Raw genomic sequence first — 27,172 nt, 5'->3', positions numbered from 1 at the left:
CACCTAAGGATGTGGACATTATACAAAGAGGCCTCACTGAAACTGATGCTTGGTATCAAAGTCATGGCCTAAAGCTCAATGCCAAGAAGTGCATTGTCATCCCCTTTGGGAAAAATACCATACCCATGAACTAACACATAGGCGGCAGCCTACTAAACACTGGAAGTGTGATAAGAGACCTTGGGATATAGGTGGTTAGTAGTCTCTCCTTTGATAATCACATCACCACAGTAGTCAGGAAATCCTTCTGTGTGGCACACCTCATCACAAAGGGGTTCTCCAAAAAGAGAGAGGTCATCGTTCCTCTCTACTCATCCCTTATTAGACCCATCATAGAGTACAATGCCCCATTTGACATGTACCTCACAAGACATCTGCAACAGCTAGAAAGGCCAGAGAAATACCTCACTAAGGATTACTGGCCTCAAACAGATGCCATATGCCGACCATCTCAAAAAACTCCAGCTCTACTCCATCACATATCGCCTACTCTGAGGTGACCTCTGCCTAATGTACAAAGCCATGTCTAACCCAGACCTGATGGACATGCTACATTTAAAGAAATCCCAAGTTCTCTGAGCCACATGCTCCAGGGACCTAAACCTTGTCACCACAATAAACAGAACATGCTGGAGGGATAGATTCCTGTCTCAGAGACTTCCCCTGCTCTGGAATAGGCTGCCCATTCATGTCAAGCAAAGCTCCTCATTAGCCCTCTTTAAGAGAAATCTTGACAATTGGATGGGTAATAGGAAATTCACCCCAGAATCACTGCTGCAGCTCTGCTCGACAGGGGCACAATAAAATAATTTTCTTGAGTGGCAAAAGCCAGGAAACTCATTTGGCAAGGCTTGTAGAGGCCCTAGGGCAGATAGCCTAGTACTTACCTATGAACCTATGAACCTATAAACAGAGTATGCATGAATGAATAAAGCAACAAACAGAAAAACTGGGAATAACATGGCAGACCTCTATCACAGGATTTTCTAAATGAATAGTTTTTAATAAATATTAAAAATATCAAATAGTTGGAGTATTGGTGAAATAACAATATTATATAACTTCTATGAAATTTGAATTTGAAAGATTTGCTGTATGACTGCATGAAACTTCTCTCAGCTAAGAAGACATGCATTTCATAGATTCATGGATTCAAAGATTCATATACTGTTACTAGGCTAACAACCCAAGGGGCCTTTCTAAACCTAGCCATGTTTTCCCAAAAGAATAATGATGTCCTGCATCCAAATAGGACACTGAGGGCCAGGCATTTATAAGCTACCTCTGGCCATAATGGGACATGGGTGCCAGGTCCAGTATAAATTTCCTATTCCCCATCCACTTGTCTAAGTTGTGCTTAAACTGGGCAATAGATGAACTCAGCTTCACATGGATGGGAAGCCTGTTTCATAGAAGGGACAGTCTCTGGGATGCATATCTGTCTCTCCAGCATGTTCTGTTTATATCACAGACAAAATTCACATCCCTAGACCTTGTTTTTCTGGTACACTTTGACTTATGGATATGTAGGAGATTCATAATTGAGGGACTTGTGGATGCCTTGTAAGCCAGGCATAGATCACCCCTCAACAATATATAGAAGAATGAGTAGAGGGAAAGAGCTTTAAGGCACACTGCATAAGGCAGGTTTGTTATGCCTTGTTTTCTTTTTGTAAGGAACCTCTGAGGTTGCTCTAATTTCTGCATATGCCTAGTCAGGTACATACCAAAGGGAGCATTATACTCTATGATTGGTCTGATAAGGGCAGAGTACAGTGGAATAATGACTTATTTGAACCTTAGATTCCATGCCCTTACTTATAAGTTGTGCAACATAAAAGGATTTCCTTCCCATTGTGGCCATGTGGTGGTTGAAGGTATGGCTATGGTCTACATGTATACCAAGACCCCTGACCATTAGGTTGACTCTTAGTGGTGTATTATCAACATGGTAATTAGCCAGGGTGGTTGATTTGCCAAAGGGTACAATTATGCATTTCTTAGCATTGAGTTTAAGACTATGGCTTTGACACCATTTATTAGTTAGAGATAGATCTTCTTGAAGAATGCTAGTGTCTGCAGGGGAGTTGATGATAAGCCCCAGCTTGCAATCATCTGCAAACTTAGTCAGCCACAAACCTTCAGCATTTGCTTTCATTTCAGAGAATTAGATGCCAAAAAGGACCAGGACCAGTACCGAGCCCTGGGGGACTCCACTAGTGGCTGGCCTTTTGGGGTGGCCTCATCTATTTTGACCTCCTGGGTCCTATCATTGAACCAGTTGGCTACCCAGCGGGTGATAAAAGGGTTTATACCTAAATTAGTGAGCTTGCCTAAAATGCCTGAGTGGGGTTTTGTGTCAAAAGCCTTGGCCAGGTTGACGTAAGATGCATGCACAGTCTTAGCTTCATCAAATGCTTTGGTGACCCAATCAAAAAAGTCCACCAGATTTAATAGGCATGACCTTCCTTTAACAAAGCTGAACTGTGATGGGTATAGCATTTGCAGTTTGCCTATATCCTCATTTATCATGTTCATGATGGATCTTTCCATGACCTTACATTACATATGAGGCTGGTAAGACGCATGGGCCTGTAATCTGGATCAGTGCCTGGACCTCCTTTGTACAGGGGAATGACTGTAACCATCGTCTATTCTTTGGGCACAAAACCTGACTAAGGGTCCAGTTGAAAAGTGATTCAAGTGGACCAGAGAGGTCTTGTTTCATGCTATTTATTAAATATTATGGGATATTATTGGGGCCCATCAATGCACTGTTTCTGGCCTTGGAAACTGCATTGAAGACCTATTCCCTTGTAATGGTTGGGGGGGATTGCTATGTGGTATTTCCTTTGGAGTATCAGGAGGAGTGGGTGGAGAAATTTGAGCTGAACCTGTCAGCCAAAAGGTTGACAATGGTCTCCTGTTCACTGTGGACAATGCCATTTACAGTAAGTTCTGTGCATTGGTGTGTACTTCCTCTGAGGTTACAGACATAGCTGTAGAAAGCTTTGTCTTAGTCCTTTGTCTGAGAAACTATTTTTCTTCAGATTTAGCCTTTGAATTATTAATTTACCCTCTTAGCTGCCTGTTTAGATTGGTCAGGAGGATTTTAGTTTGTATAGTTTTGTTCCTCCTATGTTTTGCCAATATTTTTTTCTTTTGTTGTATAAATGATTGATATTGTGATTCCACCACAGTGGCTTGACTTTTGAGTTTGTCTTATTCTTAATATGAGTGGGCACAAATCACTCTATACAGCTATTAATATGATTGCACAGGGAATTTGTAAATAGCTCACTGTATTTTGTGGTGTTTACTGGGTTTGGGGGTGCTTGGAATTTTTCCAAGGTGATGCTTATTAGAGAGAGAGAGAGGTTAGCCTTGGAATAGTTCCTAAAGGTTTTTGGTTTTGCTGGATCCCTGGATTTAATTTTTATTTCAAGTAATACTGCCTTATGGTCAGATCTGACAAGCAAAGATATTACATTGAGTGAGGAACATTGGCCCCCCATGTTTGTGAGTACAAGGATAAGGATATTTGTACCCCTGGTAGGATAATGTACTAACTGTTCCAGGATGTTGGTATTAGCAAAGTTTAGGAATCAATGGGCTTGTGCATTAGAAGTGATGTAGGATTCCCAATCTTTAGAGAGGTAGCTGAGATCCTGCATGAATATTCTATTGAGTTGAACAGTGAGGGGTTCTAGTACATTGAGATAGGTAGTATGGGTTTCCTGGGACATGAAGGGAACCTTATAGGTCACAAGGATATGGTGCAGCACCCTGTTTATGGTGAGTTGCACATATATGAGTTCCAGTGGGTCATAAACTTTAACTAATCTGGACATAAGATTAGTCTTAATATAGACTGACAGTCCTTCACCTTTAGTTCCCTCCTGTGCAGTAGCTGGTCTAAAAGTGTGAATGGCATTATAACCTTGCATTGCTGGGGTACTCTCAGTGACTTTAAACCATGTCTCTATTACTACACAGATGTCTACACTCTTCAGGGAGAGTAAGGCTTGTAGGGAGAGGAGTTTCTTGTTAACACTTCTAGCATTAGTCAGTAGCACCTCCAGATATTCCTTCATAGGTTCAGTTAAGTCAGTAGGTTTATCAGTTTGGCATTCCCTACAAAATGCACTATGGGGGGTTAAAAGGTCTTTGCCAATATCCAAAAGCCTTGAGGGGACAAGAGCAGACTATCCCTGGCAAAGCAGGGTAGTCTGTCAACCATGTCCTCTCAGGCTGTCAAATATTGTACCCTCTTGGACTGACACCAGAAGCTAAGCCAATTGTTAAAGTAAATCATTTTCTGTTGCTAACATGGCATCATCCTTGGAGAAGGTAGAATGCTGCTCAGTGCTAAGCTCATACCTGCCTGAGACACATAATCAGCAAGTTCGATTATGTCGCACTTCATATAGTCAAGGGAGGTACACCTCAGGTCATTAACACCCACATGGACTATGGCAGAGTCATACTGGGACCTGTGGTTCAATAACCTGAGTGCTTGTGTGACATAACAGATCCTAGCCCCAAAAAGGCAGCTAACCATGACTCTCTCCTTACTCAGTCTGGTGAGGGGGACATGGGTGTGCCGAACTATAGAATCACCAATAACCAGGAAATTTGGCAGTGTGCTGGTTTGCCGTAAGGGCTGAGCAGTGCAGGCAGTTGATACAATGTTACTATGTGTAACTGTGGATGGTGTTTTAACAGAGTGGTTTTGTAATGGCTGAGGATCCTTTCTTTGATTGTCTTTGTCTCTGAATTGCCAATATCCACACTTAATGTTGGCATTGCATAATAACAATACACAAGCTTTATATAGTACATTAAACAAGAACTCACTGAAACAATTAATGTAAAATAGATAACAGTCAAATACACCCATATGACAGGTAATACTTGCTGAATTCACTTGTGCATGTATTGTGTTAATTTTTAATTTAATATGGTTGTCTGTCTGATAACAATTTCCCACATATTTATTGCTGTCCTTCATATAAATGCTGTAACAGTCAATACCTGTCTTTTGCCATCTTGTGTATAGAATGTCTCAATCATTTCAAATAAATGAAATTATTAACGACTGTTGCTAAAGTGATTGGCATTGTGTGTCATGACTTTTATATGGTCTATTCTTCTAGGGTGAATACGTTGCAGCTTACAAACAAGCAACCCGTCGGGATGATGATATTGCCATAGTGAACTGTGGGATGAAGGTTTACTTTAAAGATGGTACAAATGTGGTGGATGAATTAAAGCTGAGTTACGGAGGCATGGCAGCCATTACAGTAATGCCAAAGAAAACATGTCAGAGGCTTATAGGAAGGTAACAATAATTTGGATAATTTAGTTTTAAAACCTTTCCATTGTGGTATAATTGTTAATACTTGTTTTATCGATTGCAAGAACAACAGTTTACAGAATTTTGAATGTGTCTTATTTGTTTTCATGTAAAATGTTTGTATATGGTATGATGAATGCACGCTACTAAATTGTATGGATTATTCTCCATATTAATGACAATCACTTATGGGTGTAGAGTTGTTGTTGTTGTGGAGTTGCTAATGATATAACAGATTGAACTGATCTGCCAAGCTCTCAAGAACAGTAATGGGCACTTGCAAGTCATATCATGATCACTAAACCTAAAGAATAGTTAAAAGTGTGAAAACATTTGAGCTACACAGTCTGTGATAAGTGCACTGAAGGAGCAACACATACATTGCTTGTGTGGAGAAAAAATTATAAGCTGCTTCCTTTACAGGAAATATGTTGTAGGTTGCCCCAAGGGTTTTCAGATAAAAGGCAACAATCAGGAAACAACATATGTATTCTAACTCTGTCTCAAGTGATAATAAAAAGGAGGCAAGAAAAGAAACGTGTAGTACTAATGGGTGCACTTCCTGTGGAACAGAAATGACATGTGTAGTACTAATGGATACACTTCCTGTGGAACAGAAATGGCACATGTAGTACTAATGGATGCACTTCCTTTGAAACAGTGGTTGCAGAAGTTTTATATCAGAAGACTAATAACACTTGGAATAGACCGTACAGCAATGACGTCTGGCTGCAGGCATCTCTCAGGTGGGTCTATATCAGTTCATCGAAGTGACACTTCAACGAATGTCATTTCATCGCAAATGCCGTTCACTGAATTCCACTCATGTGGGGGCTGCACCCCTACATCCTCCACTAATTTATATATGTGTATATATATATATATATATATATATATATATATATATATATATATATATATATATATATATATATATATATATACTAACTCCTAGATTCCACTATAGTGGGGAAAAGACAAATTTTCCGATCCTCATTGTACTGCAGTCTCAGTATGAACAGATCGACAAATGTCACATTCGATGTAAGTGCACTGAAAATGCTGTTCGCTGAGCTGATTTTTTGGTGAGCTGATAGGGATCCTCTCAGGTTGTGAAATGGTGTTAAGTTGCACTCTAATAACATACTGAGCCAAGAAGATGAGTGAACCCACAGAGTGGACTGCTGCATAATGCTAATACAGACACAGAGTTAAATGGAAAAGAGGGGAGAGGCAAATAATTTTACCTGGTCATCAAGGCAAATAACATTTATATGTAGATCATGCAGAGCAAAGACTTTGCCTCATTTATGTTAAGATGTATAAGTGATGGACCTGTGGAAGCAAGTGTAGCTCTCTTTGCAGCCTGCTCATATGCACTGTCACTTTCAGAAGATAGTCTTCGATGAAATAAAAGCCAGTCTAAAAACTGCAGGCATAAGGCCTAGCTTACTGTGTCTATCGTTAAAGGCAGGCAGAATTGTGTGCATAATGGTATCCATTTAACCTCACTAAACTCTACTCTTGGATCAGAAACATACTCTCAGAGAAGGTAAGGGGAGCTGGAATTTAAGTTATACTCCAGCAGAAACAGCAGTAGATGCACAGACCGCTTTTCTTTTCTTTTTACCTCACTAGTGAAGTAATTCATCTGAATAGTGTAGGATGAAGACTGCATCGGTAAAGAAGAAAAGAAGATAAGGGGGGGCAAAGAAGAAATCATGATGCAACAGGAAGATGAGAGATGGACTGAAATCAGAGCAGTGGTGTCAAGATCTTGAGGTAGGCAGAATGTAGAGAACAGATAAAAAGTAATTGGAGGGAAATGACAGAGTATGAAACTGTTACAAAGAGAAGTATATGTGAATCTAAGGCAAAATATTTTTGAAGTACTCAGTAAACTCTAAAGAAAAAGTGGGGAAGCTAGTTGGTGAACTAGTGACCTGAAGGAGCAGGTGGGCATTGTGAGCTGAAAGTCCTTTGAACACTCAGACTGACATTCTGTGTGAATGTTACCCACAAACTGAGCAAGTGATGCTTTACTGATCTAGTGATTCTTTGTGTGGAACAGTATTTCTGATGAAAAAAGGTGGAAGCAGAGTGCAAGTGGAACACATGAAAAGGGAACAAGGCTATTAGAGGGGGGTGCAGTAGAGAAGAGTGCTTTCCCGGAACATATTTGTGCATGGTTTTGATACATGGTAGTATTTATTAAGCTTTTCAGTATGAGGGGAAAAAATCACAGACTCCACATACAATGTGCAGATAATGATGCCAAACAGTGCTTTTGAAAAAAGTAGAAGAAAGAGATATGATATGTCAGTAAACTACTAGGATAGTGACAGAAATGGCTGAGGATGGTAAGAATGTTAAGGTAGAAGGGATGAATTCATGTAATAAAGCAGTGGGAAAGGAGGGAGAAGAGCAGTTTGATATCCAGAAAACATGTAAATCATCCAAGAGTGGAGGTTGTCAGAAGGGGATAAAGGGGTATGGTTTTGGTCTTAGTTTTCGAAGATAAATATGGATTTTATATAAACACACTGAAATCAAAGATGAGAGTAAATGGATGTCTCATATTTTAAGTGGTTGTGTAACTAGACAAGAACCCACTGCTATATTCACTATGTATTTTGATGGCTGATATCCTGGCAGCCTGGGTACACATAATTATGCAAAGAGAAGGACAAAAAGGTGAAAGAGAGATGCACTGAGAGTGCATTAAGTTACATTTCCTTAATGGGAAGCATATACAGTGTATCTGTTTTTATATCTGGCTCTGGACAGTACAAGTTCATTTATCATGAAAGTATTTCACATTAATGTGAATGCATAATGGCAGCATTTTGGTTGCCCGCTCCATAAATTGCTGTTTTTTCTTAAAAATTTTGCATGATTCATTTGTACAGTTTCAGTAGCTGTTCTCATTTCCATGTTATATCTGATACCATTTGACTGTACTATTGCAATTCATTTTGTTCTGAAACATCAGTCTTAAATCTATGATCAACTTGAAATTGCAGTCTGTGATCAGGCCCTGCACAGTTTTCAAGCAGTGGGCTTTCAACACCTTTTAAGACCACATATACATGATTATGCTCTTTTACATTCATCTTCCTGAATTAAAAGTATTTAAACAACTGTCAATATACTCCACCAGTTTCTGTACCAATCAGTTATAGCCACTTGAATGTGCGTACTTCAAATGTCTGATTGCAATGAAATCAATGACCTTAGTAAAGTATTCCAACTTGCTTTACACAAATGCACACTAAATTGCAAAGCCAGGCTAAAGATTGTTTAACCTGATCAAGACAACCAGCTTCAGCCATTCTCATCCAAAGACAGCTACTGTACTCAGCAATTATAGCCATATCATTATTTGTGTACACCTCTTCTGCCTGATAGTGATAAAAATAAAACTAATTTCATACAAATTCACATAAATTCTATAAAGCCAGTCTGTTTAAACTGGGCAAACAGTAGGATAAATTACTTTCATCCATAGACAGCCCCCACCCAAACCCTGCAGTTATAGCCACTTTGATGTGTACAACACATCTAATCGTGATAAAATATAACACCTCTGATCTTCTTAGATCAAGAATCAGGAACAATTTATTTATTTATTTTTTATTTATTTAACATTTGTTGACCGGGAAAGTCCGACTAGGTTCCACAGAGCCTGTTTTCAGCGGAGGCCCGGGGAGAAATGCTCCAGATGCATGTCTTGCAAAATTAATGAAAAACAAAGGTCCAGAATCAGAGACAGATTTCTGTTATAAACTTTGAAAGTAGCTAGAATAACATTTTTTGCATTAGCATGTATTTTCTGAAAGTATAACATTTTAAATTCAAATCTGTGTCAATATTTAGTGACTACAGTCCTCAGTGGTTTTCCAGAAATCACAAATTTTGTAAAGAACAAAGTAAAGCTATGTGCAAATATTAGGAAATTTCTGCAAAACTAGCAACAGTTGAATGTTATGCAATTTCAACATTGCCTCACATAAACAATAGCCACAAGTTTTCAAACCCATTTTCAGCAAATGCTCATTAGTCCTGCAAAGCCAGATGGTTGACTGAGAAAATAACCAAATAGTAAGTTAGTTTTTTCCACAAATAGTCCCATCTCTAGTCAACACAGTTATAGCTACTTTGTCCTGTAAACCTCATCTGATGGTGATAAAGATAATGTTTGTTAAACCAAAAATATCCAGGCTGTAATCCAAAAAAAGAGGGTTGTCTATCTGTAGTACAAGTTTATTAAGCGCTTTCGGCTATGCACAGCATAGCCTTCATCAGAATACATTGCAAACAGCATGCTGCTTCATTAAATAGAACTCAATGACCAATCACAAAGATAAAACAATTAAAGAATCATCCCCCCTACATTACCCATTAACTCTTAAAAACATATAGTAGATTTGTATTCCATACAGAAACAACAGTCAATTCATCACTAGAAAGCATGCTCTATAGAAAAACTTTTTAAAATTCATCACTAACTATAAAAATAATATTTATTTCTTATTTTTCTTTCCTGCAAAACTGGTACCATGGAAATATTTTCATTTAACCCTGGGGGAAACATTGTTGCTGGTCTTATTTGCCATTGTGTTTCTTTTTTCTTTAAAGTATTTTTCCAGTCTCCCTGACTACCAAATTGACAATACACCTCTAATAGCTGACCCATTTGTTCAGGATTTTGGAACTTTATGTGGACATTCACCCAATATTTGACCAACATGTGTCCGCTGTCATAAGAAAGTCTATATTACACATCTTATAAGCAAAGATGTATCTGTCCAGACACATATGACTAACTTTCTAAAAGGATATAAGGCCTCAGAAATATGTCCTAGCTGGCCTGACACAATACCATGTCTCAAGGTGACCTGTGTGTTGCATACTAGGCATCCTCTGGGCCATTACTGATAAACCTGCTGCATATCAACAAGTTAAATGGCATCAGAAATACTAAGTCCAGGGATCTAAACCTCTTCTGTAGCATCAAAATAATGGTTTGTGTGGACAAGTATACCTTACAGAGGATACCAATGTTCTGGAACAGACTCCCCATACATGTAAAACAAAGCCCACCTATATACAAGCATAGCTTGGATCAATGGATGGATAATAGAAAGTATACTCCAGGACTGTCCCCTGTACTACTAATGGACAAAGGCACCTCTCATTAAGGTTTTTGTTTTTGCACTTTGGAGCAGATGGCTGATTCAGCACATCTGAATCGAGAACTACTGGTAGAAATCTTACTGTATGTTCATCTGATTGACCTGAGGTCTTAACTCTGTAAAAAATCTTTCCTCCTGATGGTATAAAAGCCTCATGTTTGCACACTGTGCAAATGCAGTTCCCATGCCTTGTTTGTAAGAAAACCTCTCCAGTTTAAAATCCTGTATAGGAAACAATCTCCATAGTATCCCACTGTTCACAGCTGCTCAAAGAGCTGCCAGTTTGTGCAACGGCTAGCACCACTGCAGGTCATCTAATAGTATACACTAATAAACACTTTCACTTAGACCTTTAAGTGTTTCTTCCCAACTCCTTCCTATCTACTAAGGATCTGGTATAATGGATAGGCACTCCCTGTCATCTCTGTTTCTGGCCTGGTGGTTATGGGCATCCTGAGCCAATGTGTACTAACTGCCTCATATTCATTGATAAACATTTAATTTTAGAACAGACAAACACAGTGTGAGAGAGAAGTAGATACACAATGTCATTGAAGGCAAAGCTGTCACATAAAAACACACATGAAAAATGCAAACAAGATTGTTAGCGTTACACCCAAAACACTCACTACCAACACTAAGGAACAAACATTTAGACCCACATATGTAGAGGTACTCACTTGTAATCTATCCAAACCTCAAAGACTCCCTAAAAGAATCTCTCAGTGGCCCTACATGCAATCAAAAAAAGGGATCACCTCATAAAACACATAATTCAGAAATTCATACTACCAAGCCCATAAGGCAACACACCACACAGACAAACATTCTAGTTATTTGGGATTCCATTGAAAGAAATTCTAATGCCCCCCTTACCAGGCTAAATAAGGAGAAGATCACAGTGAGCTGTCTGTCTGTGGCCATGATCCGCCAGATCACACATGCAGTTAGGTCTTGTAACTACAAGTGTCAGTATGACACTGTCATAGTCCAAGTGGGCATAAATGACCTAAGATCTACCTTACTGGACTATATGAAGAGAGAAATGATGCAGCTCTATGAATATGTGTCGGAGGTGGGTATGAATCTAGCCTTCAGTAGCAACCTACTTTCAACAATGATGATGCTACAGTACCAGCAAAAATTGATTGACTTCATCAGGTGGATTAGTTTCTGGTGTCACAACGAAGGGATCCGATATCTGCCAGCCTGGGGAGATATGATCAACAAACCACTATGCTTTTTCAGAGATGGCTTGCACGTCTCTCCTCTTGGCCTCCAGATACTGGCAAAAACTTTATCTATCCCCATAGTGTCTTTTTTAGGCTGTGCCAATTTGTCAACCCCTCCAACATAATAAAAATCACTCACAACTACCTAAAGGTACTGCTGCTCAATGCTAGGAGTTTAAATAAAAAAATTGCACTCCCTAGAAGCACTCTTCATTATGGAGAATGCAGACATATGTGGAGTCACAGAAACATGGTTCATAAACATAGAAAGCACCCTGGCAATGAAAGGCTACAATGCCTTTCATACATTTCAGTCCCCCTCAGTTCAGGATAAAACAAAGGGCGGAGGTGTCTCAGTGTTCATAAAGGATAAGTACCTACTAGACTGGTCCAATAACATGACTCACTTGAGATACTCCGTGCCCAATTAACCATAGGTGCGACACCCTATTATATCCTTGCTAGCTACAGATCCCCTAACATGAGCCTGGAAAACCAACCTCCTACCTAAACCTTGTAGAATCTCTTAACATTTAGCCAAACACCATACTTATGGGTGACTTCAACTATCCCTCCATAAACTAAGCTTGCAGTGGCCTTAGGGCCATTAGCCTAGTAACTTCCTATGATCCTATAATGCTATGATCCATAATCCATTTGCTCAGAGGTTTTGGGACTTCATCATTGCAAACACCCGGGAGCAACTAGTTAGCTCCTGAACTAGAGGTACAAATATCCTAGACCTAGTATTCATGAACATGGGGGGAATGCTGCTCCCTCCATTGTATTAACTATTCCTTGATAAGCTCTGACCACAAAATGATCTGCTTTAGTATTAAAACTAACCTAGAAACCCCATCAAACTCCAAACCTGTTAGGAACTTTGACAAGGCCAATTACCTCAAACTAAGTGTCAGCTTATTAAACTTACAAACCACTATAAACCTGGGTGACATTAAGGCCTACTCTGAGCTGTACAGAAAAACATGGTACAACCACATTCATAGATGCACAGAGGAAGCAGTACCTGTCCGAGTCAAACCTATGACTACTGGCAAAAATAAACCACCCTGGTAGACACCTAGCATAAATAGGTTATTTGTCAAAAGGAAAAAAATCCTCTTCAAAGCCAAGAAGGAACAGACAAAACAATGCAAAAAGACATCTACCAGTTTAAAAAAAACAAAACAAAAAAAAAAAAATTAGAGAGCTGGTCATATCTGCCAAAGCAAACTGTGAGGCAAAGATAGCCTCCTAGGTGAAAGATAACCATAAGGCTTTTTTTAATTATGTTTGTAACCTCAGAGGAAATGCACAGCAATGCGCCGAGTTAATAATGAATGGCAACACTTATACCCAGCCTGGAACTATAGCAAATCTGCTGGCCAACAAGTTCAGTTCAAACTATTCCCCGCATCAGCTCCTACCACATCCGAAGAAATACCTACAATATCCCCCTACCGGTCATTACGAGGGACAGGCCCTTATTGCACTTACTAAAGCCAGTAACACAGCCTGCATGGGTCGTGATAACATACCAGGATGCCTGTTAAACAGCTTAAAACAGAATCTATCAGGGCCACTAATTACTGGTTTTTGTAAGTTTAGTGGGTGTTTCTCTTTCCATGAAGTAGTGTGACCATGTAGTTGGGCGGCCATGGTGGTGCACAGCAAGAGGTTCTCCAGTTCGATCCTCAGCTGGGGGTACCTTCTGTGCAGAGTCTGCATGTCCTCTCTGTGGTTGTGTGGGTTTCCTCCGGGTGCTCCGGTTTCCTCCCAAAGACATGCTGCAGGTGGATTGGACACTCTAAATTGGCCCTAGGTGTGAGTGTGTGTGTGTGTGTGTGTGCGTGTGTGCGTGTGTGCGTGTGTGTGTGTGTGTGTGTGTGTGTGTGTGTGTGTGTGTGTGTGTGTGTGTGTGTGTGTGTGTGTGCCTTTTGTGGAAGGTTGGGCGCCGGGCTGGCAACTCGACACCGTAAAACTCCACTGCCAATCATGAGCGGACAAGGTGATCCGCTGTGGCGACCCCTAACCGGGAAAAGCCAGAAGAAGAAGTGTGACCATGTAGTTACTACACATAAGCAACGTTTGTTACCATCACTGCTTCACAAACCATATATTTTAATAGTGTAAAGAATTTATATATGCACTTCTCTAAAGGAGGATTATTTAGTCAAGGACAGAAAATATTCACACATAGTATATTTATAAGTGACAGGACATGTGTTAAGGGGTCCTGATGAAATTCCACAGACACATTGTTGCTATTGGATAAGTCCATGTGTGCACACTTGTTCTAGTATGACCATTCTGTGCTGGACATGGCAGTTTGATATGGATATTTCCATAATTATGCAGAAAGTTCAGTTGTTAAAATCAAACTTGTCAAACATCTTAAACTGGTTTCTGAAAACATGAGTGAGTATATAGTCTTTGTAAGGATTATTTAATTCTACCATAGCTAAGTGTGAATATCTATTAGGTATAATGAGTGGTAACAAATGCATTTAGATTGATTATGTATGCTTTTATACTATAGAAGAATGTTACCTTTCCCAGAATTTCACCCTTCCTCCTGTGTAAGACTGGCACGCAGGTTCTAAGGAACACAGTATTAACCCTGTCCTTATATCATTCAACAGCCTATATGAGCATATGGAAGACAATTTAGCCATAGACATCTTTATTTTCTCAGCAAAATAAAACCTTTCGTAGCATGTTGCACAATTTACTTATAAACATATTGTCAGAACATTGATTGAACTGAATCTACCTGAAATGTTTAATCAGAAAACTTACAAATCTATGCATTTTATTCTCCTTCCAAAAAACTTTCTCAGTTTTCATGCTCCCATCTTTCTGAGTTCTAAGAAATGCATATTAGAACCAGAACCAGTTCTTTTCACTGCATACCAAAATCAACTCTTCAGCTAATTTCATTCTTTCACCTGTTATTCAAATGATTTTATCTGCTGAGAAAGCTAAAATTGTATGAGTACATCATATAACCACACAACTTAAACACTATATACATTTTCTTAAAAAAGACCGAATGCTGCTAGAGTTTCATAGAAGGCTAACATCCATAAAACCCAACACCCTCAGTCAATCCTTAAAAAAAAACGTACCCATTACAAATGTCCGCTGGGGTGTCTTGACCAAACATAATAATCGTGAGCCATGCAAATAAAACAACAAGCAAATTTCAAGTACTTTTAAAGCTATGTAATTTACTGAATGACCAACTGATTAAGGACTCCAAATGGCTGTGTGACTTCTGGATATGAATATCACTATTTAAACCATGAAACATCATGCCTGCAGCCCCAAAAACTTTAAAGCAACATAATTGCAGATCTTGTCTAGAAGACAATGCACCAAAAAACATTGCCCTGCACTTGTAGTATATTAAAGCCAAAATATCACAGTAGACATCTTAGACCATCAATTCTGTCTCTTATTCTGTTCCAACCATATCAATATACCAACTAAAAAGTGCATCCATGGCTTTATCCATAGCACCAAATATTATGGAACACGGGTCTATATTAGAACAACGAATGATCAAATGATCGATCGTTGTTATATCGAACTCTAAAGTTCGAATTCACAAAACATCGAACAACCAGAACAGCAATTTTTTTCCCATGGAAAAAAAAAATTGCTGTTCCCAAAAAAAAAAAAAGACATTAAAACATTGCATAAAGTGGGGGGCTTCACCCCCCACACCCCCTACTTAAATATACCAACTCCGAGATCGCACTGCAGTGCCGAAAATAGCAAAGTGATGGAAGCAGCCAAGCGACTTCTTTCCCAGGGAAAGAATTTGCTTATATGCCGCTTCGTCATTTTGCCTTTTCGATATTTCAAGTTCAACCAAGATGCTTTCGACAAAATGCATCTTTGGTAATCTGATAGGAACCCATGGAACACACTGTCATCTCAATTTTTGACCAATCTAACAAATTAAAATTCAGAAAGTACTAAAAACACTACCCTATTCATTCTGCACATGTAAATCTCACAATTATCTCAGTTTCTTACACTAAAACCTAATTATTAAAACTGTTAGATGGTATGCATTCCCAAGACCCATTCTATGAAGTTTAAACATACCTAATTCAAAACTCTGGCTTATGAGCAACCACAGCTAAAATATAAAATATGCATACTACACTCCACAAACATTCCAAATAGCAGTTTAATTGCTCTACACACTTTGCCTTAATGTGTTCTTTAAAATCCAGGCAGTGAGTAATATTTAATCTACCATTTTGCACTAGTTTGTTAAGACTAGACCCTAATATATTAATTTATTTTATTAGGGAATATGCAGAATCTACCTAGCATGATATTCTTGACATGTTAATCTCAGTATTGCAGTCCAGTTTACAAATATAATCACGCCATCAGTCAAAAAGAGATCACAAAGTTCAAAGCATCAGCTTTAAAATTAGGCAAAGTTCAAAGGACAAAACCACCACCATAATAGGTACAAGCACGCAAAATCTGAAGGTAATGCTACTCAATGCTCGAAGTCTAAACCTCAAAATGCACTCTCTCGAGGCACTCCTAAAAATGGAGAACATTGATATCTGTGCAGTAACTGAGACCTGGTTCAAGGCTCCAGAGAGCACCCCCTGCAATACCAGGCTACAACTCTTACCACACTTTTCGGCCACCAAACCAGGACTGAAACACTAAAGGTGGAGGAGTGCCAATATTCACCAAGGATATTCACACCACCAGGCTAGTTGCCCAACACAATGCATCTGAAATTCTTCAGGTACAACTAACACTAGGTAAGACTGCAATCCACTTTGTAGCTTGCTACAGATCCCCCATCATACCCCAAGATTCTCACTACACCTTTCTAAACATACTGGAAAATATTAAGATGGAACCAAACACCCTAATACTGGGTGATTTTAACTACCCTGCCATTAACTGGGAAAACTACTCCTGTACCAACACCTTTGCCCAACGGTTCTTGGAATTCATAAATTCCAACGCCCTGGATCAACTAATCCATACTCCCACCAGGGGCTCCAATATCCTAGACCTGGTCATTACCAACATGGGAAATCGATGCTCCACACCTATGGTCACCCCCTTGTTAGTCAGGTCTGACTATAAGCTAATCACCCTTAACATCCACATCCCACCCCCTCCCCCAGTAAGGAAACCTCCATAAAAAACTTCTCCAAAGCCAACTTCATGCTACTCAAGTCAGAAGTGACAAACTTCATGACACCCATACAGACGGAAACTGAAAGTTCAACTGCTGAATCCTACACTAAGGCACTGTACGAGCACATCCACTCATGCATGAATCGTGTCATCCCAAATATAACCAAGATGTTCTCATCCAAAAAAAGGAAGCCAATCTGGTGGTCCCCTGCCATAAACAAACTTTACAACAAAAGGAAGAAACTGTTGCAGAAAAGTGGAAAATCCCAGGATGCAAAAAATTCCCTTACCAGCCTCAGTAAGAAACTGAGATCCCTCATAAAATCCTCCAAAGCTAGTTACGAAAATAAAATTGCCAAAGATTCCAAAGACAACCACAAGGCATTCTATAACTATGTCAAGAATCTAAATGGCAATGCTCAGATCTGCTCTGAGCTAAAACAGAATGGCATTAAATATACTGATCCCAAGGATATTGCCAATATCCTGGCAGATGGATTCAGTGCCAACTTCACCCCTCTCTCACCCCCTAAATGGCCCATTTCAATACCGGAAGACTGCCAAATTCCGGTAATAATGACCACACAGGTAAAAAACACACTCTCCAAAGCTAAGAATACAGCATCCATGGGACCAGATGACATCCCGGGCTGTGTACTACATGAACTACAATATAAACTGGCACCTCACCTAAGTGTAATGTTTAATCATAGCCTCACCTCAGGTTTTGTGCCCACTGAGTGGTGCAGAGCTACAGTTATCCCACTCCACAAGGGGGGATCCACCTTGGATCCTGGAAACTACCATCCCATCAGTCTGACAAGCATTATCTGCAAGGCCTTGGAGCATATTATTATGGAACTTATAAACAAAGACATTGGCAACCTTCAAACACTGGACCCCACCCGTTTGGGTTCATGAAGGGCCGATCTTGTCTCCTGAACCTGATTGACTTCTTCGAATCAGTCTCCAGAGTTATGGACAAGGGTAGGGTGGTCCACACAGCCTCTCTAGACCTTGCCAAGGCCTTTGACACCATCCCCCACTCTGGAATCATAGATAAACTTACTAAGCTGGGCATTAATCCCTACGATACCCAATGGGTTGCTAACTGGCTTACTGATAGAACCCACACTGTAAAAGTAGCTGGCTCCAAATCCAGCTCCAGACAAGTGACAAGTGGAGTACCTCAGGGTTCAGTCCTGGGACCGCTCTTGTTTGGCATCTACTTCTCTGAAGTACAGGCCAACACTAAGGGACTCTGGCTAACAAAGTTCACAGATGACTGCAAACTGGGAGCCATTATTGAATCCCCAAATGATGTGGATATTGTACAAAAGGGCCTTACAGAAACAGATGCTTGGTGCCAGAGCCATGGGCTCAAGCTCAATGCCAAGAAATGTATAGTTATCTCCTTAGGGAAAAAAAACATGTATCCGTGAATTACCATATAGGTGGCAGTACACTAAACACCGAAAGTGTGATAAGAGACTTAGGGACACAGGTGGACAGTGGTCTCACCTTCGATAACCACATCGCCACAACAGTCAGGAAATCCTTCTATGTGGCACACCTCATCAGTAAGGGCTTTTCATACAGAAAAAAGGAGTTCATTGTCCCACTGTACTCATCCCTCATTAGACCCATTATAGAATACAATGCCCATTTTGTATGTACCTCTCAAGACATCTGCAAAAACTGGAAAGACCACAGAAATACCTCACTAAAAGAATCACAGGCCTAAAGCAGATGCCCTACGCTGACCGCCTTAAAAAACTCCAGCTATACTCTGTCGCATATCATCTACTCAGAGGCGATCTCTGCTTAGCATACAAGGCCATGTCAAACCCAGAGCTGCTGGACATGCTACACTTAAAGAAATCCCAATCCCTCAGACCCACACGCTCCAGGGATCTAAACCTTGTCATCACAATAAACAAAACATGCTGAAGGGATAAGTTCCTGACCCAGAGACTCCCCAGACTCTGGAATAGATTGCCCATACATGTCAAGCAGAGTGCCTCTTTGGCCCTCTTCAAAAGGAACCTTGACGATTGGATGGGAGAAAGGAAATTCACCCCGGGGATCACGTCAGTCACCCTGTTAGACAGGGGTCCAGGGAAGTAAATAGTGTGGGAAGAAATAGCCAGGGAATTGTTATGGCTATGCTTGTATAGGCCCTAGGGCTGATAGCCTAGTACCAACCTATGAACCTATAAAACAAATAAATAAAAAGACTGTTGTACTTAAAGGACTGTTTGTTTTCCATAGTGTACTTAAAGGACTGTTTGTTTTCCGTAGTGTTACTGCATAACAAATATATCCATTTACATCCATTGATTAATACACTATTGTTTTAATACCAATGTAGTAACCATAAGCTTCCTAGGTAGTATACATGTTCATAAAAATTAACTTTGTCACCATGGTAAAATTAAATTCACAGAGGATACTGCTGCTGTGGAACAGACTCCCCAGCCACATAAAACAATGTTCATCCCTGTTCATTTTCAAGTGTAACTTGGCTCTATGAATGGGAAATAGAAAAGTTACCCCAAGACTGCTCCCTGTACTACTAATGGACAGATGCAACTCCTAAATGTTGTATCCTATGCATGGATCCCTTCGAATTATCAAAGGTATGATCTCAGTTATTATCATTAGGGGTAATATATAATTATCAACCATGGGATGGGTAAGGCTAGTCTATAACCAAATGGAATAGATTATTTGGAGCACAAAAAGGGACATTGACTAGACTAAAAATAGCCTGCAAGAACAGCTAGCCTGGTACTTACTTATGAACCTATGTGCCTATTATGGTGGTGGTGGGGGGGGGGGGGGGTTCAGCACTGCTGTTATTGCATATGTGCATATTGATGCCAGCAAGACCATTACACAATGCACAGTTATCCTATTTTGCTTCCTAACATGTTAGGAAGAACACAGCCTTGTTCAATGTACATTTTGTTCACAGCCACATTTCTTTCAGTGCATGGACTGTGCCTGAAGAACTAAGCTGGCTTATACAAAAGTATCTATGTGAGTTGAAGGTATTCACACATCATTTTCCCTTGGCAGTTTCTTTTGCATAAAAAATGTACTAGGATCTTTTTTTGTTAATCACTGTAATGAGCATCTCATACATATTTCATTCTAAAGCACAGATTTTTGATCTTTGCTTTATATTTATGTTTAATCACTGCATTTATTGTGGTGGTATCTGGCAGTTGGCACAGAGGGTTAACACTTTGAGCTGTGGTGCAGGGTTTGATTCCCTCAGCCCTCATTTGTCTACTGTGAGACCTTCAGCAAGTCACTTAACCAGTCCATTTACATACGGAAATGGTAAATAAAAAATAATATTCAGTCAGATAGGGACTGTGTGCCCAGTGGTCCTACCTGGTTAACAAATTGGTATTATTATTATTATTGGATTAGTTATCAAACTATGTTAAAGGAAGCACTAGTCTAAATTATTTTAATAACAACATGGGCACTTATTATGGGAATAACTGTTTTGGTATATTAGCAGGCTAGAAGGGCATTAATGCCCTTGCTTGAAATATTTCTATGTGTGTACGTATTATTATAATTATTTATATTTCTAGAGTCATTTAAATGATTTGAGGTGCTTGGCTGCTGGTTTGTACTGCAGATTATGAGTGGCATGAAATATTTTATAAGGAACTCTGCTTGAGTAAATATTAAACTCTACTACTTAAGCTTTTAGGATCATACAAGCACACACACACACACACACACACACACACACACACACACACACACACACACACACACACACACACACACACGTATGTACAACACAAACCTACAAACATACAGCAACATAAACATGCTGCCTCCTTCTTAGGCATCTCTATCATTTGCTAAAGCATCCAGACTAGTAATTCTTAAAATGCATCTTTTGGCTAGTGGAAAAGAAACTGTGTATTCTGTTCTTTCTTGTATACAACTAGGTATTAAAATACTATATCCAGCAGAATCAACTTATTAGCACCAGACAAAAATATCATGTCATCCAAAATCATTGCAAGGATTTGTTGTAAAATCCACATTTGTCTAAAAAAGGATATTATATTCCTTTGTGCTGCAGTGCTTTTGGAAACAGAGAAGTACAGTACCACCCTTTTTAATTTTGCCCACAGGAAGTTTATGCTGTCATTCATACAAGTGACATTCTTAATATGTATTGACTGCATACTGAAGGAAAAACAAACTCATCGATCGTGGCTTGAAGACATTCAACTCAACAGCTGCTGTTTTCCATTCAAAACTGCTGCCAGTACTGTTTCTAAGTGTGTGGTCTGGTAGTGATACCTTTCTTTTGAGAGATTTCTCCCTTCTTCATGCATGTGTAACAGTGGCGTTGGTATTTATACGTTTGTGAGTATGGGTCCTTGCCCTCAACATGAAGGGTATGGGTATCATTACACTTAATTTTTTGTCAGATTGGTTTCCTAACCATTTGTTCTCAGCAATTTGTACTGTAACTTGGCAACTCATTGTGAAAACTTAATATACTAATGCTAACAAAGAAAAGGATTACTATAAAGAAAAGGATTACTATGCAGTTAGTTCAAAATATCAGTGTAAACAAACAGGCAATACAGAAGCAAACTGCAGGGTAATTTATACAAAGGAGTTTGTTTCTATCTGGACTATTGTCAGATGTGGTATTTATTCAGAATGAGCTTGTTTTTGTCAGTAAATATGCTTCCATTTGGGGATTTTTATTACATGTTTATGCTGTTTGTTACACAAGATTACTTATTTCAAATGGCTTCTTGGTGGATGCAAAGGAAAACTGAACCTTTTGTCTTTCATTCTTAAGTATTATTTTTTGTGGTTCATAAGTTGGTACTAGGCTATCGGCCCTAGGGCCTATACAAGTCTAGCCATAACAATTCCCTGGATATTTCTTCCCACAATATTTACTTCACTGGACCCGTCTAGCAGGGTGACTGGCGTGATCCCTGGGGTGAATTTCCTATCTCCCATCCAATTGTCAAGGTTCCTTTTGAAGAGGGCCAAGGAGGCGCTCTGCTTGACATTATGGGCAGTCTGTTCCAGAGTCTACAGAGTCCCTGAGTCAAGAACCTATCCCTCCAGCATGTTTTGTTCATTGTGATGACAAGGTTTAGATCCCTGGAGTGTGTGGCTCTGAGGGATTGGGATTTCTTTAAGTGGAGCATGTCCAATAGCTATAACTATTATTTAATATGCACACATTACTAACTTTATTTTTTTCCACAATGATCTTCACTGAAATGCTTGTGTTTTTTTCTTTTTGAACCTGTATCTACTAGAAAACTGTATTGAATACTACTTTGTATAGACTAACTAGATGATGTGTATTCTGCATCTTACTGTATGTATAGTATTGTACTATCTAATTATTATATATTGCTTATAGTTCAGTGGAACTTTTCTCCCTGGGCCTCTGCTAAAAATAAGCTTCTGGCCCAGATGGACTTTCCCAGTAAGCAAATGTAAATAAATAAATAAATAAAATCATGTGAACACTAGAGAATTCAAATGACCTATTAATGGATTTTATACATTTCAGGAAAACGTTTCAAATGTAATGATTTCATTTTTTGACTCCAGTATACTGGGATGTAGAATTTTCTATACATGATCATGACACCTGCCAAAGAAATTAGAAATATGTCATGTTATAGAAAATTTCCACAGGAGCAAACATTTCCCAGGCAATTCCAATAGCAAGCTGTGTTATATTAGTAATCAGCTGTTGTGCAGTCCAACACTTAGTCACTGCAAATATAAGACTGTTTTGGGCAGTTCTAAAATTCCCATGTGGTAAATTCTCATGTGGCTACTCTATCTCACATGAAATATATATTTTTATAAGTCCATACCCATTTAAGCATCTATTTTCTGTAATATCTCCCTGAAGCATTGACATGTCAAGTTGTGACTTAATGAGAAAATACTAAATAAATTAATTCTCAACAAAAAAAGACGAACACACTCCTTCCTAACTTGGCACTTTCAAATAATTTAATTCATTTTTTTTTCTTCTTGCATAGAGAATGGAATGAAAACCTGCTCCTAGAAGCATGCATGCAACTTGCAGAAGAAATGACACTTTCTTCATCGACACCAGGGGGCAAGGTGGAATTCAGAAGAACTCTCGCTGTCAGTTTCTTTTTCAAGTTTTACCTAGCAGTCCTTAAAAAACTGTCTCAAAATATCAACAATCATGTAAGTAAAATTATTCAATTTAATACCAGTAAATTATTTCTGTACTGCTATGTGTAGTGCTGTAAAATTCTACTATAACAATAAGTAATAATTGTACCATGAATAATATCTTTACAGTATAGACAAATATGTATATGCATTCAAAATGAAGATTTACAAAACAAACAAATAAATAATAAATCAGTTAATTAGTAAAATGAACACTCAGTAACCGTATGTAGAAATAATTGTATTTGTTTTCCCATAATTTGTGTTTGCAATCTGAGACAGTATAGAAATGCAGTGCTGATATGGTCCTGTTAAAGTATTTTAAATGTCCAGTTTGCTAGATGACTTCATATTATTTTAGCATGTACTTTAACATAATTCATGGTGGCTGGTATACAGACATATTGTTCTCCAAAGTCACAGGTTATATAGAACAATGGTGATCTATAGTGACTGCTAGCAGAGACATTGTTCTATGGGGTAACAGGATATGCAGATACATGGCACTCCACTGTGACTGAGTGTGCACTGTCATGGTGCACCATGCTGAAAAGGGTATGCAGAAGCATATGACTGGACATAGGTGTTGTGCTCCAGGGTAAGAGGTTGTGCAGAACACGGTGCAGTGACCTTCCTTATACTTGCAATTTTGTTTTCATTTAGCAATTATTATTATTGTTGTTATTATATGTTTATATGTATGTACGCATTTATTTGTTTATTCATTTTTTTATTTTTGGCCTGCAAGTGGAGTATGACAAGAGATATCTACCTTGCACAGACAAAAGCTGCAATTATCCTAAATTTGTTTTTCAATTAAAATAATATCATATACCCCCTGACATGTAGTTCTAGCTTGAAAAACAAAAACAAACAAACAAAGAAAATAATTTGTTGGAGTGCTACCATACCACTCAACCTGGAAAATTAAAAATCTGGACAAAGGCCCACGAAAAGTAGGTACAACTGGCCAAATATCTGTACACTGATTAACATAAAATTTGTATACATCATTAAGTAACCCCACCCACTCCAATGGAATTGTGGGATGTCAACATTCAAATGCAAATTGAAGAACAGACTATTAAACACAAAATATAACCACTAACACTAAGGTATTCAGTTTACCTCTTGGCTGACTGGAATCAAGGTCAAACTGTCAGTATCAACCTAGATTGGGAAAAGCTATGTGAGAAAATAGGTGTGTCTTTTGCAACTTCCACAGGGCCAAGATCATATGTAATCCAAATCAATGATAGACACAGAGCATGGAAAACTTAGTGATACATCCTGACCATTCCTGAGATGTCTGTGTGTCCAAAGTAAGTAAACACTCAAATCTAGATAAGCAAATCCCACACCTCGGAGAATCCAGAGAATCCAAAGAAATGATAGATTCCAAGTTGGTGTCTTCAGAGTCTAATGACTGACATAGTCATATTCCTCTAATGACTGACATAGTCATATTCCTCCTAAAAGAAACACATTGTCAAGGAGTGACATATTTGTTCAAGAGAAACATGTTACCTGAGAAAGATACTTTAACCCAGTGACTTGTCAAAAAATGACTAGTACTTCACATTCACAGCCTGTTAAAGTTATTTAATGAATGTGTGAGTCAGGCTTCCAGTGAGATACTGAGACTTGTGATGGTACCAGAACAGATAAATAATACAATGACTGTTAAGAAAATTTGCAGAGATTATAAAAACCTAAACACCTCTGTATTATTTTTAAAATGGGCAAGTGTTAAAATAATATAAAATGTGCAAGCAAATTGTTTTAATATGAATATGCAGGCAATAAGAGAATTTCTCTCTCTTCTCAGAGGAGGGGGATGAATGTGATGATACCAGATTACTGTGATCAGTGACAGACAGGTTGTGCCTGTCCAATACCTGAAGGGGTTTACTCATAATGCACTGGGCAGTATTGACACTAGTAGCCATTGTGAGTTGCAGTAAACCTGTATATTGCTGTACTTTGAATTTATAGAAGTGGTACAGAAATTAATGTAACAAGTTTAAACATACTAGCTTTTGATTCCCAAGTGTCTGGTATTCTGAAATATAGCATGAATCATGACAAACTCCTCCCTCACAACAATCAGCATGATACATTAAACTTTTACTCCTTTAATTTTAATTTATGGTTACAATATTTTCCAGCAATAAAGTGTAACATTTTACATCTCTACATACTTTGTTATATTTGTGTCTTCACTTACTCTCTCAAAGGAGTCCAACAAGTTTATGCGCACACCATATGTAGCCTGCTTATAAACGTGTGCACATACATAGTGCTGGGTTAGTTTGGGGCTGCTGCTTTGTTTACAGCACTCACCTTTTCTTTCATGAAAAAATGCAGTATTGTGCACTGTATCCATGAAATACTGTATTTCCTAACATGCAAAAGCTGTAATAGGGGTGGGTGCTGCTTTATCAAGCAAATTAAAAGTTAAATCAAACGTGTCTGGCAGACAAAGCAATTTGCATTAAAAAATTAGAGAGGCTTTGCTTGGTGATCATACCTCTCAACATCTTAGAGCAAGAAATCTGGGCAAAGCTATAAATAATGGGGGACAAATCTTAAATATGGCTTTTACAAACCTAGACAGTTAACAGAATAACAAGTTTTGGGTTAGCATAAAGTTTATGAAGGATATAAAGCCTGAAACTCAAATGTCTGTCATTATTTTCTGACTTCAGTATTTAATGACTTGCCAATGATTTGCCAAAAAAATGCAATTTTATGAAAAATGGAGCAACAATATGTGGCAAAAATCTGGACATTCTGTAAAAACATGTACAGTTGAGAGGTATACAACTACTTGTTAAGGCATTTATACTGTACATCTATTCCTGTAGCCCTGGCAAGATCAAGAGGAATACTGGGTAAACTGTTAGGCAACAGTCACCTGTCTGATCTTAACCCTTTTATCTATCTCAGTAAGGTTCTACGAGGCACTATTATTTGACAGGACGTTTCAACAAATTTCTTCTCTTGCCAACCAATGGAAGCCAAACACCGATTTTTAATTCAGGCACACAGGCAGTTTGTTATAAGCCAGTCCTAGACAGCTTACCTTTCCCATGAAACTGCCTAATCAGCTAGTGTATGGTACTTTGTGTGGCACTTATTGGCCCCGGTTGCTTTCAGTCCTACAGACGTTCTTGCTTTATGGCACCAGGCCGAAGTAGAAGAAGGAGAAGAAGAGGGGCAAGGCATGCCCGAAAGCAGAAAGAGAGGAGGAAGGTTAGGAGTGTAGTAGTGAGGGTAGGAACCTTGAATGTTGGCAGCATGACTGGTATAGGGAGAGAGCTGGCTGATATGATGGACAGAAGGAAGGTTGATATATTGTGTGTACAAGAGACTAGGTGGAAGGGAAGTAAGGCCGGGTGTATTAAAGGTGGGTTCAAATTGTTCTATCTTGGTGTGGATGGGAGGGGAAATGGGGTAGGGGTTATCCTGAAGGAATGGTATACCAAGAGTGTTTTGGAGGTGAAAATAGTGTCTGATAGAGTGATGTTTATGAAGCTGAAAATTGATGGTGTAATGATCAATGTTGTTAGTGCATATGCTCTGCAAGCTAGATGTGCAATGGATGAGAAAGAAACATTTTGGAGTGAGTTGGATGAAGAGGTGATGATTGTACCCAAGGGTGAGAGAGTAGTGATCTGAGCAGATTTCAGTGGGCATGTTGGTGAAGGGAACAGAGGGAATGAGGAAGTAATGGGTAGGTATGGTGTTAAGGAAAGGCTGCAGAAGGTCAGATGGTAGTGGATTTTGCAAAAAAGATGGGCATGGCTGCGGTGAATACATATTTTAACAAGAGGGAGGAGCATAGGGCGATATACAAGAGTGGAGGGAGATGCACCCAGGTGGATTATATCCTATGCAGGAGGGCCAGCTTGAAGGAGATTGGAGACTGTAAAGTGGTGATGAGGGAAAGTGTAGTTAGG

At 39.0% G+C, this 27,172-nt stretch overlaps 1 protein-coding gene across 1 annotated transcript in view; it reads left to right on the top strand.

Annotated features, from left to right (window-relative positions):
• Positions 1-27,172, top strand: part of LOC122792414 (xanthine dehydrogenase/oxidase-like) — a 1,368,088-nt gene that overhangs the window by 187,933 nt on the left and 1,152,983 nt on the right. Inside the window, exons 6-7 of the mRNA XM_044060203.1 lie at positions 5,157-5,341; positions 23,048-23,222. Coding sequence (XP_043916138.1) covers positions 5,157-5,341; positions 23,048-23,222 — 360 coding nt within the window. The remainder of the gene's footprint in view (positions 1-5,156; positions 5,342-23,047; positions 23,223-27,172) is intronic.

Source organism: Protopterus annectens, chromosome 1.part2, assembly GCF_019279795.1.
Source record: "Protopterus annectens isolate FY-2018-M chromosome 1.part2, PAN1.0, whole genome shotgun sequence".
In the NCBI taxonomy this organism is placed as follows: Eukaryota; Metazoa; Chordata; order Ceratodontiformes; family Protopteridae; genus Protopterus; species Protopterus annectens.
This window is presented reverse-complemented; position numbering and strand designations above follow the sequence as displayed.